Source organism: Schistocerca nitens, chromosome 8 (genome assembly GCF_023898315.1).
Source record: "Schistocerca nitens isolate TAMUIC-IGC-003100 chromosome 8, iqSchNite1.1, whole genome shotgun sequence".
NCBI classification, from domain to species: domain Eukaryota; kingdom Metazoa; phylum Arthropoda; class Insecta; order Orthoptera; family Acrididae; genus Schistocerca; species Schistocerca nitens.
In genome coordinates, this window is record NC_064621.1 from 100,728,932 (window position 1) to 100,743,575 (window position 14,644).

General features: G+C 43.4%; 1 protein-coding gene across 1 annotated transcript in view; it reads left to right on the forward strand.

The window, feature by feature from the left end:
* The window catches only part of LOC126198663 (modular serine protease-like), a 247,358-nt gene extending 233,522 nt beyond the window's left edge, over window positions 1-13,836 (forward strand). The window contains exons 11-12 of the mRNA XM_049935142.1: window positions 13,322-13,478; window positions 13,577-13,836. Coding sequence (XP_049791099.1) covers window positions 13,322-13,478; window positions 13,577-13,782 — 363 coding nt within the window. The 3' untranslated portion in view covers window positions 13,783-13,836. The remainder of the gene's footprint in view (window positions 1-13,321; window positions 13,479-13,576) is intronic.
* Window positions 13,837-14,644: the final 808 nt, after the last annotated feature.

Consider the following 14,644-nt stretch of genomic DNA (forward strand, 5'->3'; position numbering starts at 1 on the left):
GCTTTTGCTGATTTTCATCTTATAGTGTCCTTTCAAGACAATGTCCAATCCGTTCATCTGCTCTTCCAAGTCCTTTGCAATCTCTGACAGAACTGCAACATCATAAGCAAACTTCAAGGTTTTTTTTCCCCTCCTCCTGAATTTAACTTCTGCTTAAAATTTTTCTTTGCTTTCCTTTACCATTTCTTCAGTGTACAGATTGAATAACACTGGGGATAGGCTATAACCCTGTCTCACTTCTTTCTCAAACATTTCTTACCTTTCATGCCCCCTTGACTTTAATAACTGCCATCTCTTTTCATACTCCCTTCAGAATTTCAAAGAGTATTCCAGCCAACATTATCAAAAGCTTTCTCCAAGTCTACAAATGCCATAAATGTAGCATCAGTCAGCAACTGTTTTCTTTGGAATTGGAATTATTACATTTATCTTAAAGTCTGAAGGTATATCGCCTACCTCATACAACTTGCACACGAGATGAATAACTTTGTCATGACTGGCTCTCCCAAGGCTATCAGTGGCTCTGAAAGAATATCGTCTACTCCAGGGGCTTTGTTTTGACTTAGATGTTTGACAGCTCTATCAAATTCTTCTCACAATATAATATCTAAGTCCACTTTCCTTTCTATAATCTTGCCTTCTAGTTTATCTCCCTTGTATAGCCCTCTATTCATTCCTTCCACCTTTCAGCTTTGCCTTCTTTTGTTAGTATTGGTTTCCCATCTGAGTTCTTGATATTCATACAGCTGTGTCTATTTTCCCCAAAGGATTCTTTAATTTTGCTGTAGGTAGTATCTACCTTTCCCCTATTGAAATATGCTTCTAAATTTGTACACTTGTCCACTAGCCATTCCTGCTTAGTCATTTTACACTTCCTGTCAATCTCATTTTTTAAATGTTTGTATTCCCTTTTGCCTCCTTCATTTGCTTCATTTTTATATTTTCTCTTTTGATCATTTATATTCAATACCTCTTGTGTTATCCAAGGATTTCTACTAAATCTTGTCTTTTTACCTATTTGATCCTCTGCTGCCTTCACTATTTCATCTCTTAAAGCTGACCATTTGTCTTCTACTGTATTCCTTTCCTGTGTCCTAGTCAACCCTCTGAACCTCTCCAAACCTCTGGTTATTTCAACTTATACAGGTCCCACCTCCTTAAATGTCTACATTTTTGCAATTTCTTAATTTTAATCTATTTTTTATGTTGTTCACATATGTAGTGTTGTTGTTTCAACTAAACTTAGAAAAATTTGTGTAGATAGTAATACCAGGTAATAATATGCAACTCTAGTAAGTAAGGCTCTCTGACTTATCCAGAAGACAGGAACAAAAATTTTTTTAATAATCAGTTGATGTTGGATCAAAAATAAATATATAAACTTACAGATGGCTTGTTGGTTGTCATGCAGCTTAGTGGTTGCCACTTAGTTCATACATAACATGACTGCTTTCACAGGTAGCCGTGCCTCTAATGGGATAGGTGATGTTTGTGACTAGACTTCAGTAGGTGGTAGTGTGTGGATTTATCAAGGTCTGTTATAGAGCTATGATCCATGAGGCAAGGGGTTTGGAGCAGGGGTGGAGTAGAGATGGATGATGATATTCCATAGGTTTGGTGGGTGACGGAATACCAATTGTGGAAGATCCAATCTTGCTCCCAGCCACTTGCTTCATGGCCCATATCACTTGATGCAAGACATGTTTGATGCATCCTCCCATGACCATGTACTCCAGTCTGGTCACAAGCATAATCTATCTCATCAAAGGCAGGGCTACCTGTGAAATGTGCTGCATTCTATGTAAGCATGACAACCAACAATCTGTCTGTCCACATGAACGGCCACCGACAAGCTGTGTTCAAGAAACAGCTGGACCACCTAGTTGTTGAGCGTGCTGTTCAACACAGTGTACTTCATTTCAATGATTGCTTCACAGCCTGCATCATGTGGATCCTTCCCACCAACACCAGCTTTCTGAATTGTGCAGGTAGAACTCTCCCTACAGAATATTCTATGTTCCAATAACCCTCCTGGCCTCAATTTTCATTAGTCAATGTCCTTTATCCACCTGTTCCCTTCCTTGTTCTCATTCCAGCCCTACACAGCCCTTTATTGCACTAACACACCACAATCTCTTTACTTCTCTCCGTTCCCCCTCCATCTAACTTCCTGACTGTACCTAGCTGCCCTGCTCTCACCCCCATCCCTGTATGCCCCCCACAAGCAACACCTCATCGTCCCCCACCCCTATGCTGCTATCCCTCCCTCTTCCTGCCCTACTCTCCTCCTTACCTCCACCATCTACTTTGCTTCTCCCATCAATTGCTGCTGCTTGCAGTGTGACTTTTGTAGGTATGGCTGAAAGCCTTGTTTTGCAGTCTTTCTGTTGTGCCTCTCTCTGACTTGCATCTTTGCTATGTGGTGAGTAGCAACATTCCTTTTCATCATATTGTCTTTTTCAGAAACACTTTTCTAGCTGTGAGCAGTCCGCATTTCACATACTTGGCTTTGACCATCATCAGTAAATTTGCTGCCGAAATAGTGAGCCTCATTTAATACCTTTAGTGTCTCATTTTTTAATCTGATTCCCTCAGAATCACCTTATTTAACCCAATAACACGAAGTGTCAAGCTGTAGTCACATAAAGTTGCTATGGTACTTAAATGGTATGATGAGTGGTGTAAAATTGTGTAGAGTTCAGTTTCTAACTAATCGGTGGCTCTTAAATCCACACCACTATATAAAGACAAGTTGTTTGATCAATTTACTTCAGATTTCTACACAACACTCTAAACATTAGGGCAGGGTATATAGGGAAATGTTGTTGGAAAAACTTTTGAAATGCTCTGAACTGACTTACTTCACATATTTACACAATTCTCTAATTAAAATTCAGACAGACAGAGGCCATATATATTTTTTTAAACAACAATGTGTATATTTTTTGTTAAACAAACTGTGTGAAAGAAAGTGCAGTGCTGTGAAAATGTGGGGTTTCATTTTTTCCTCACAGCTGCACTTAACAGAAAACAGGAAAATTGTTTTTAAGGTTTATTAGCTTAGGATTAGAATACAACTGTGGAATCTGACTTGTCTGAATGTAATCTTACTCATTTGCAGTTTAAAACTAGCTATACAGTACACAGTCATTGAAGTTACTACCCTCACAGATCCAGCAACAGGGGAGATCTCTCATAGCCATGTACCAATGATCTCAACTTATTTAACCATTCATTTTAAGTGACTTCAATCCCCAAACAAAGTATTGTTGGCAATAACAATAAACAAAGCTCTAGGCCAGAGAGAGAGAGAGAGAGAGAGAGAGAGAGAGAGAGAGAGAGAGAGAGAGAGGGGGGGGGGGGGGGGGAGGAAATGGAAATAGATTGGGAGAAAGGGAAGATGGACAGAGAGGGCACTGGAGGAGATTAAGATATATATCCAATTTCCATACATGTTAGAAATTAAAAGCATTGCTGATTTTGCTAGTGTATTCTAAAATGAAGTGCAGACAGTGTGTCTCATGTGATGATCACAGTGAATAACCATCACAAAGAAAATAGTTCATGGTGTAGATTTCCCTTTCTGTGAAAATAGGTTCTGAAGGTCTGCAAGCAGTAGTCCAAAGTGAACCTGATTCTGATGGTAGTGATGTAAGTGACAATAATGGTGAGTGGTGTTGGTCTGTTCAAAACATGTTCCCTTCTATGATGCAGATAAAGCAGAGTGAATGAACAGGAGTGGAAAATATTGGTAATGATTGCCTTTCCCTTCAAGGTTTACAGTGTCTGTATGTGAAGATTTGTTCAATAAATATAAATCATGGCCAGTGTATATACTATGTACTTTTTAGAATGTATGAGGCCATTGTTCAGACCAATTTGTGAGAAGATCAATGTTTACATGAGAGAACAGTTGAATAAAACATAGGCTCCTTTCCTGTTCCAAATGCCCCAAAGTGAAAAGAATAAAAATGACAGAAGTAAGTGTGTTGTAAGCTACTCAGTAAGAAAAAGGTGTGAAACTGCATGAAAGCGTAAAAAGTGTGTTGTTGTTGTTCTACATTTTCAAGACAGTTTCCAATGTCTGCCATACCTAAAAATCATACTAACTGATACTTACAACTGTTTACTAGTTGACATGTATTTGTGGGATTTCTGTTTGGTTGTAGCCTCAGGAAACATAAACATTTCTGTAAGACTCAGTATATTTCATTACAGATGTCTACATTACAAAATCTTACAGCCAACTGAACAAACAAGATGGCGTGGGCCATTAGACTAACAGAGTCAAAGAACTTGTGATGGCGGAGATACATCATTCATACTTGTTGATGCCAAACAGCCCTCCCCCCCCCCCCCCCCCACACACACACACACAGTGTGGAGCACGGTTTGAGTGCAGTGGAAGGTGGGCATGTCTGGCGGTGAAGGCAATTAGGGAGATGGCAGTGCTATGATGCAGATATCCATCTCCAGAAGTTGTTGTGGCAGGGACCACGCTGCAAGGTGGGCGGACGAGGCATGGGCCTACGCATGAGGATTGAGTGGTGTGGGGAGGGACTGTATCCCCCGCATGATCGGCTGGCAGCATTCGAACTGTAACCCTCCCTAGGGGGGTTACCATAGCTCGGAGGAGCGTGTGGTCGACCCCGCGTGGGAGCAGGCAATCGTTTGATGAATCGGGTCCCTGGTCGGTTTGATGAATCGGTTCCCTGGTCGGGTGGGGCAAGTTGTCTTGCAGCAGGATGAAGATGTGGTTGTCGTCGATGAGGATGGTGATGCCCTCCACACGTTCGGGCGGGACATCAGTTTGCAGAACTGGGGGTGGAGATAGAGAGAGAACCCGATGAACAGTGTTGATGGTGATGCAGACGCATGTTTGGGTGATGGCTGCAGCGGCAGCTCTGATGGGTCATAGCTTGAGTGCGAGTCCTCACTGCTTGGAGGCTGCATAATGTCATTGGGCATGAAAGATGCTGGATTGAGGTGTGCTGGTTTCATATGGTGGAGAGAAACAGTGAGCTGTGGACCTTCAACCCAGATGTCCATCATGTTAGTGGTGCGGTTTATGATCTCATATGGGCCTGAATATGGTGGGGCAAGTGAGGCCTGGGTGGTGTCATCACTGAGAAAAATGAACTTGCATGAAAGGGGATTTGAAGGCACATACGAGCAGGGGGATTTGGCTAGATGGGGGGCCAGGGAAATGTTTGCAAAATGCATACGGATCTGGTGTATGAAGTTGGGATTTTTGGGAGGGGAGATTGTTTGGGGGGGGGGGGGGGATGTTGCAACAGCTCCCCAGGAAGGACAGGCTTTTCACCATAGATGAACTCACTCGTGGTGCCCTCGATATCTGGTTTGTAAGATGACCGTAGACCGAGTAGTACCCATGTGAGAGGGCCTCGACCCAAAGACCGTCATGACACTGCAGTGCTGTGTTGAAAGTGCGATGCCACCGTTCTACTAGTCCATTTTCTTGGGAGTCATAGGCAGTCATGCGACATTTGTTGATACCACACAGCTGGCAGAGTTGGGCAAAGAGAGCAGATTCAAACTGCCGGCCCTGGTTGGTAGTGATGGTAGTGGGGCAGCCGAAGCAGGAAGTCCCGGAAGACACAAAAGCCTTAGCCACGGGATGGCAGTTATGTGGGCGAGAGGTACAGCCTCTGCCCACTAAGATAAACTATTGATGCAAGATAGAACATAACAAATGACCTCTTGAGAGGGGGGGACGGGGAGGGTGCTGATGAGGTCCAAGTGTATGAGGCGAAAGCAGCCACATGGGATGTTGAATTTGCAGAGAGATGGAACAGTGAGTCTGGTGACTTTGTTGCACTGGCAGGTAATGCAGTTCCATGCCCAGGTCTGACAACTGGTCTTCATGTCTCACCACATGAATCATTCGGACACAAGGTGTGTCAGTGGCTTAATTCTGGGGTTTGCTAGAGAATGTAGTGTGTCAAACACTGAACAGTGGAGGGGGGCGGGAATAAGGGATTGGAGGGTGCCGGTGGAGGAGTCGCACCAGACTTCCTCTCAGATGCCAGCGAATTTTGCTTTGGTGAAAGACAGTGAAGTGGACGTGCTGTTGGGAAGTTGGTGTGTAACTTCATCCTGGTTCTGTAGGGACACAAGGTTGGAAAGGTTGATGACCATTGAGGTGGTGCTAATGTGGGAAATGAAATCTGTAACGATGTTGTCAGCATCTTTGGTATGTTGGACGTCAGTAGAGAACTGAGAGATGAAATCGAAAACCGAAAAGCGACGAGGGAGAGGGTTGAGAGGGTGGTTGTGTATGGCATCTGCTACTGGCTTATGGACAGTCAGGATGTGGAAAGGTCGGCCTCAACATTAGGGCGGAAGTGTTCCACCACCTCATAAACTACTAAAATTTCACGACCGAAGGCTGAGTATTTTTGTTGGGTGCATGAAAGTTTCTTTGAAAAGAAATAGTGATGTGACCATGTCACTGTGGCTTTGCCTACTGCAGAATCACTGGCATCGATGGCGATGAAGAGTATAGCATCCGAGATTGAATGAGCGAGGGTGACAGCTCGTGCGAGAGAGTCTTTCAAGGCCTGGAAGGCTGTGTGAATTGGTTCCACCCACGGAATGGGGCACGTCCCTAAAGTTTGCTTCTCAGCGAGGGCATTAGTGAGGGTGGCCTGGGTCTCGGCTGCAGCAGGTAAATGACGATGGTAGTAGCTTTTCATTCCCAGGAACCGATGGAGCTCATTGCATGTGGTAGGAAGTGGTATGGATGAGATTGAGTGCACCTTCGATTTGGTGGTGGTGGTGGTGGTGGTGGTGGTGGTGGTGGTGGTGGTGGTGGTGGTGGTGGTGTATATCAGTGGCAGAGACTGAGTAACCCAAGAATTGGACAGATTGTTGGGGCAGTTGCAGTTTGTTGGTGTTGTTTTCAGCTCCGTTTGACGAGTGTGTGTCCTTTACTATCATGATGTGGCGTTTGTGATCCTGCACGGATTTGCTGAAGATCAGGATATCGCCAAGATATATGAAACAGAAGTCAAACTGGAGCAAGAGAGAGTCAATAAATCGTTGCCACATTTGGGCGGCATTTTTTTACCCAAATGGCATAACATGGTACTTGTAAAACCCGGTGGGGGTGATAATCACCATTTTTGGAATGTCTTTGGGTGCGACTGGGATCTGGTGATAAGAATGTTTGCAATCCAGTATGCTGGAAAATGTAGCACCCACGAGAAGGTGAGTGAAATAGGAAATATTTGGTATATAACTGTCCATCACAGTTCTAGTGTCAAGCATCTGTAGTAACTTTCGGAGTGAGGGGTGTGGATGACTGGATGATGACCAGTTACTGTCTGAGGGCTGTAAAATTCCCACCTCAAGAAGTTTCTGTATTTGCTGCTGAGCTCAGCGTAACTTGGATGGGTTAAAGTGGCGAACTTTGTGGCCAATAGTTGGGCCCTTAGACGTGATGATGTGATGAACAGTCCGGTTCATCATGGTGGCAACCGAATGTTCGATGACTGCATGCGCGTGGTGGGGGGGGAGGGGTGTCGGTTGATTTATGAGGGGCCCATGGCTTGTAAGCAATGTAGTTGTCTGCTCTAGAGGGGGATGGCAGTGAAAAAGGTACATTTTTGTTATGTTTATGCAGGCACGGATGGCAGTTTGAGCACCAAGCGTGGGGCAGTGCGAGCAAGGATGTCTATTGTCCATAGTGTGTGGGAGGAACTCTGGGCATTGGCAGCACTGCTTTCGCGCATGCAGCTATGGAGCGAGCCATGCACGGAGGTGCGAGAGGGGGGTGGGTGGGGGGGTGGGGGGGAGGACGAATGTTTATCAACACACTGAGCAGGCGTGCATGTGATGGCAGGGGGCATGGTCGGAGCTCGGATGGCTGAATTGTCATGAGTTGCATTAGTGTCAGTTAGCGAAACAAGTCAGAGAGATGTTGAGTGGAACACACGTGATGGAGGCAGAGGAGGGGGGTGAGGGGGGGGGGGGTTAACACTGTGTGGTTAAAACTGGGGTCACACGAGATAGTTGTGGTGTTGCTAACTTGTGCGCTGTTGTTGGCGGAGCTGTTAGGTGCGGTGGGTGAAGGTTCAGGTGTCGGCGCTGCTGAGCAGTGTGAATTGATGCAGGCAATAATCATGGCAAGTTCATCCTCGGCACGTGCAGTGAGATATCTCAAAATGGCGTTCTCAAGGGCACATGTCTTGGAACTTTCCACCAGGATGCGATCCACGTTTGCCCAAGTCCTGCTTGCAAGAGTTGCACACTGAACAGTTAACGGTGTTTACACTCAGAGCAGGTGGCAGAGAGCGGTCACATGGGGTGTGAGAATTAGAGGTGTGGTGAAACAGTGATCCTCAAACAATGTTTCGAGACAGGTGGTGGTGTGATAAGAAGTCAATTCCCAGGATCGGTTCTGTGATGTCCGCCACTTGGGAGATCCAGGGGAGGGAGAGGACATTAGAGAGGCAGAGATGAAGATCAACGGTGCCACAGGTCTGCAGTGTCTACGAGTTCACAGCTTGCAGGAGAGAGCATGTGCATGTGAGGGGGGGGGGGGGGGGGGTGACCATCGATTTAGGTAAGACTGAGCCGTCAGCACCGGTGTCCACGAGGAAGTTGCGACTCTAAGCATAGTTTTTGACATAAGGCAGCCATTCGATGCAGTTGAGGCACGGACGGAGTGTAGCATGGGTTGGCACTTATCCGACAATTGGCTTTTTGGACACTTGCACGGGGATGGCTCTTCTTTGTGCCGTTGCCAAATACGGTGTGGTACCAACAGTGAGGGTACGTTGGGAGAGGAGGTGGTCGATCATCCTCCGTGTGTTGATACACCAGGTTCGTCAGCACAGGTGCGATATGCAGCAGCTCGGTGGGCAGGGAGTGCGCATGCTGGGTACCAGGTGGTGCAGCAGTCTGGGGAGGCAGAGCACGGCCTGCCCCTGCCTTCGGCCGGGTGAGCTACCACTGCAGGAGTGCCAGCCTGTTGTGTGAGCTCCTGCTGGTGGGGCCGGTGTGTGAGTGACCTGGTCAGCCATCTGCAGACATCAACCGATCGATTCCAGGGTGTCGGGGAGGAGATGAACCTGGAGATCTGTATGCAGTTCTGATAACCACACTGACCACAGGGTTTTGTCCGGCATCATCTGTTCTCTGACCAGGAGGCTTAGCCAGCACCAAAGCTGGGACAGGGTGCAGTCGCCAAAATGTTCCTCGTACACTATTTGCAGAATTACCTCTTTTGGGGAATGCGAGAGGTGTTTGATGATAGTCTGTTTTGTGAAGTCGTACTTCAAAGTAAGTGTCAGAAGTAGGTCACAGATCAGGTCTGTGTGCCCGTGCAGTTGAGTCGTGAGGCACAGGAATTTTGAACTGTCATTGGTGATGCGGTACAGTTCGAACAAGTTCTCCACCAGTGTGAACCATGTTGCTGGGTTTTCCTTGGATAGTAGGGGCAGGGTTGGTAAGTGGCCTGGTGGTGGCGATGAAGGCACAACTAGTTCTGTATCTGAGTCCCTCAAATCGCCTGTATGACGTGTATGCTGGACCGGTGTGGTCGATACAGACAGCACTGTGTAGCGTGGGAGCTAGCAGACTGTCTGAGCAGATGAGAACGGCACCGAAGCACTGAGAAATGATGCTGTAGAAGTGTCCGATGCAACGTTTGTGGCATGGATGTCTGATGCAGAAGGCATGGCCAGCGCCATGTGAAAAGTGAAAGGATGAATGGCTGCAGCCAAAACCCCCTGCAAGTTTACTTGCAGTGGCCGGGGGGAGAGGGGGTGGGGGGAGGTGGAAAATCAGACATTTGCAGAGCAGCACAGTAATATGTTCCCACAGGGCTGTTGACATGACGAGCTGGTGCATGTTCGGATGGACAGAAACTGCAGTTAGTATCACTATGCGGCACATTGTTCGATCAGTTGGAAGCCTATAAAGTGTATTGAGGGGCCAAATGGCCTGGAAATGTTCGTGATATATGTTAGGTATTGTCCACTTCATAAACTGATGAAGTGGTAAAGCACTCGGGCATCACAGAAGCACGATTGGTACACGTGGTCTGTCCTGAGAAAGGTGAGGTTGCAAACAGCGCTGTTGGATTTTGGTTGGGTTGTAGCCCAAGGAAACACCCCCTTTTTGTAAGACTCTGCAATTTCATTACAGACATCCAAATTACAATAATTCATTCATCCAACTTAACAAACAAGATGGCATGGGCCATCAGAGAAAAAAAGCTTGCTATGGTGGAGTTACGTCATTTGTACTTGTCGATGCCACATATTACATCTAATTTCACAAAAACTAGTTGGGTATAGGGTATTGAAATATTATTTCATAGGGTTAATTAAACCAAATTCTATTATACTTGGATTTGCTTGTGTTGTTCATTTTCTCTTTTTTCAAGACACTATGCATTCCTTCAGCTGCTCTGCCAAGTCCTATGCTGTCTCTGGCAGAATTGGCATCATCGGCAAACCTCAGAGTTTTTGTTTTTTCTCCCTGAACTTAAATTCCATTTCTGAACTTCTTCTTGGTTTCCTTCACAGCTTAGTCAATGTACAGATCGAATAATATCAAGAATAGGCTAAAACCCTATCTCACTCCCTTCTGAACTATGTCTTCTCTCTCTCATGTCCTTTGACTCTTACAACTGCAGTTAGGTTTTGTGTTAAAGTTGTACATAGCCTTTTGGCCCCGTATTTTATTCCTGATACTTTCAACATTTCAAAGAGTACATTCCAGTCAATGCTGGTAAAAACTTCCTCTAAATCTACAAGTCTGTCTTTCTTCACTCTCTTCTGTGATGCATTTTAAAGTCAGTATCGCCTCACATACTCCTACATTTCTCTGGAAGACAATCCGGTCTCCCTTGAGGCCAGCTTCTCCCATTTTCTCCATTCTTCCATAAATAACATGTGTCAATATAATGCAACATGACTTATCAAATTAATAGTTCAGTAATATTCACACAGTCAGCACCAGCATTCTTTGGAATTGGAGTTATTACATTTTCTCTCTCTTATATCTACCACACTAGATGGAATAATCTTGGCATAGGTTACTTTCCCAAGGATCTTAGTAATTCTGAGGTAATTTGAGTTAGGGCTTTCAGTACTTTAACAAATTCTTTTCACAGCATCATATCTCCCATCTCATCTCCACTTACATCCTCTATTTTTTGTTTACCATATAGAGATCTTCACTATATTCCTTTCACCTTCAGCTTTTCCTTTATTGCTTAACAGCATCTTGCCACCAGAGCTCTTGAGATTCACATACCTGTTTCTGTTTCCTTCAAAGATCTCTTTAATTTTCCTGTAGGCAGCATCAATGTTTCCTCTAGTTATGCATGCTTCACAGCCTTGCATTTAACCTCTAGCCATTCCATAGTAGGCATTTTGCACTTCATATCACTCTCTTTTTTAGATGTCTGTGTTCCCTTTTACCTGCTTTATTTGCTATATTTTCTCTTTTTGATACTTAAATTCAGTGTCTGATGTGTTATGCAAGAAGTTCTGGTAGGCCTTGTCTTCCTACCTGTTGCCTTCCCTATTTCATCTCTCTACACTACCCATTCATCTTCTGATGTATTCCTTTCCGCTGTTTCAGTGCCCCAGTTTATGCAAATGTCACCTCATTAATTTTCTACCTTTTCACAGTTTCTGAAGTTTCAATCTGCCAGTCATAGCCAATAAATTGTGATGTTAAAAAATATATCGGCTCAACCACTTGTTTATAGTGTAAAACACTAAGATAGTGTTTTACACTATGAACAAGTGGTTGAGCCGATATATTTTTTAACACTGAAATTGACAACCACGGCCTCTGATCCAGTATGGATACAATCAATAAACTGTGGCCATAGTCTGGATCTGCTCCTGGAAACGCTTTAGTTAGAATCTGGTTTCAAAATCTCTGCCTTACCATTAGGTAATGAATTTGAAACCTTCCAATGTCCCTCGGTTGCATCCAAATATAACCAAGAGTTAGTTATCACAAAATTATGCTCTGTGCAAAACTCTGAGGCAGCTTGCTCTTTCTTTCCTTTACCCCAGTCCATATTATCCTGCCACTTTGTTTTCCTAATACCAAATTCCAGTCATCCATTGCACTAAAATTTTCGTCTCCCTTGACCAAGGGAATAACTTCCTTTATTGCATTATACATTCTTTCAGATTCTTACAATTCACTTATAAATTTGGACTACTGTGGTGGATGTTGGCTTTGTGTCTATCTTTGCTAGAATAATGTATTTGCAATGCTGTTCATGGTAGCTTGCCCACATTCCTATTTTCATATTCGTTATTAGATCTCTTGCATTACCCCTATTTGATTTTGTGTTGCTAACACTGTACTGACCTGACCGGAAGTCCTGTTCGTCCTGCCATGGGACTTCACTAGTTCCCACTATACCTACCCATTAGTGGATCTAACATCCCCATTAAGGGATCTAACATTCCACACTCTGACCTGTAGAATGCCAATTTTGTTTCTCGTGATGATTTCTTACATCCTCCTGAATGCTCCCTGCCGAGAGATCAGAATGGACGAGTATTTTACCTCTGGAATTTTTACCCAAGAGGATGCCATCATCAATTAACCATACAGCAGAGCTGCAGCCCCCCAGGAAAAATAATTTCTGCATGTTTCCTTGCTTTCAGCCATTTGGTGCACCAGCATAATAAGGCCAGGTTAGTTAATCACCCAGACTGTTGCCCCAGCAACTATCAAAAAGGCTGCTCTCCAGGAACCACACACATGTCTGGCCTCCCCACAGATACCCCACCATTGTGGTGGCACCTAAAGTATGGCTGTCTGTACTGTTGAGTCATGCAAGCCACCTCACCTTAGCAAGTTTCACATTTTGAGGGGGGGACGGGAGGGGAGAGGCAATATTGGTTTATGCGTCCAATAAACGTTTCAGATTGTGGGAGACATATTTCCTATATAAATATTGTATATGATAGTGTGCACACACACACACACACACACACACACACACACACACACACACACACACACACGTTGCTATTCTGGAGTGTAACAACTAGGGTTTCACTGAGCAATCAAGCTATTTCCTTTAAATTATTTAAATTTATTCATAGATATTTGCTTCAGCTTGGTTGCAGTAAATTTATTACCTAAAATGTTGATGGATATTTTTACATTTTCTAATCAAATTTTAGCGTTTTATCTGATATTTCACAGTGTGTGTTTAAGCTTCTATAACTATTTTTTTATTTTTATTTAAAAAAGCAACCCTTGGAAGGATGACACAGATCTAAAAAATCGTTCTTACTGTCATTTTAAGGTTGCTGGCTGGGGTTACACTGAAAGTGGAGCACCAAGTGAGACACTCCTAACAACCCAGTTGCCATTTATTGAGTTCAAGCAGTGTTACAAACTACTTCCTTTGTCTTTTAAACCTTACTTTACTCCTGACAAATTCTGTGCAGGATATATAAATGGTAAGTATTCACAAATAAAATAAATAATAATAAAATTTTAAAAATAAAATGAATATGAACCTGCATTTGAAGGGAATTATCACACTTGGTCTTTTCAGGCTCTGCAGTCTGCCAAGGTGACAGTGGAGGTGGCTTGTCATTTGAGCAGGAGGTAACAGCCTCAACAAAACAATGGTTCATTCAGGGAATAGTGAGTTTGGGTGTTCCGTCAAGAGGAGGGAAAGTATGTTCAAGTCAGAGGGCTCTTTTCACAAAAGTGAACAATTTTTTGAACTGGATCAAGATATACTATGACAAATATTAAAACACAGTGACATTGTAAAACATGTGCCATAATTAAATGTGGAAGAACTTTTAATATTCTGGATTCCACTTAACATAAATAAGATGATGATGATGATTTTTATATTTGATCAGGAGAGGTGCTTTTAGGATACAGTAAACTGTCATCCCCAAAAAGCTCATCTTTTTCAGAAGATATTATTATACTGTCTTTGAAGTTAAAAAAGAAATCTTAAAATGTGACCTTATTTAAAACAACTATGATTACTGAAACATTAAGTGGCAGTCATCCAATATAAAATAAGTTGAAGAGATGTCAACCTTTTGGAAATGGGAAACTTTCATACATATTTAAACACAAGGAGAAGATATATATACAAAATAAGTGGTAGCAGTATTACATAGAAGAAAAGTCTCTTCTGTCTTTATATGATGTAAATGTCACTAGAATGTGATTCATGGCTGTGACATAATTTTAAGCAGTATGCATTTTACTTATATGAAATGTATTAATTCAAATACCAGTGTGTATGTGTGCGCTTGTGCATTTCGTGTGTGTGTGTGTGTGTGTGTGTGTGTGTGTGTGTGTGTGTGTGTGTGTGTGTGTGTGTGTGTGTGTGTGTGTGTGTGTGTACAGACATGTGAAACTGTTATTTGGAGGAGGATACATAATATAAACTGATAACATGATCCTAGCATGCCATAAATTTTGTTGATATCAGACCTGCCACAAAGTTATTTCTGATTGATGACTTACAAGATTTAAAATACTATTAGATAATTATTGTCACTATTTTTAAAGCTTGCACACTGCTCTGACATAGTTTCAACACACCTGGATATTTGAGTAAAATAGTTAGTTACGTCAGTTAAAAAGGCTTATG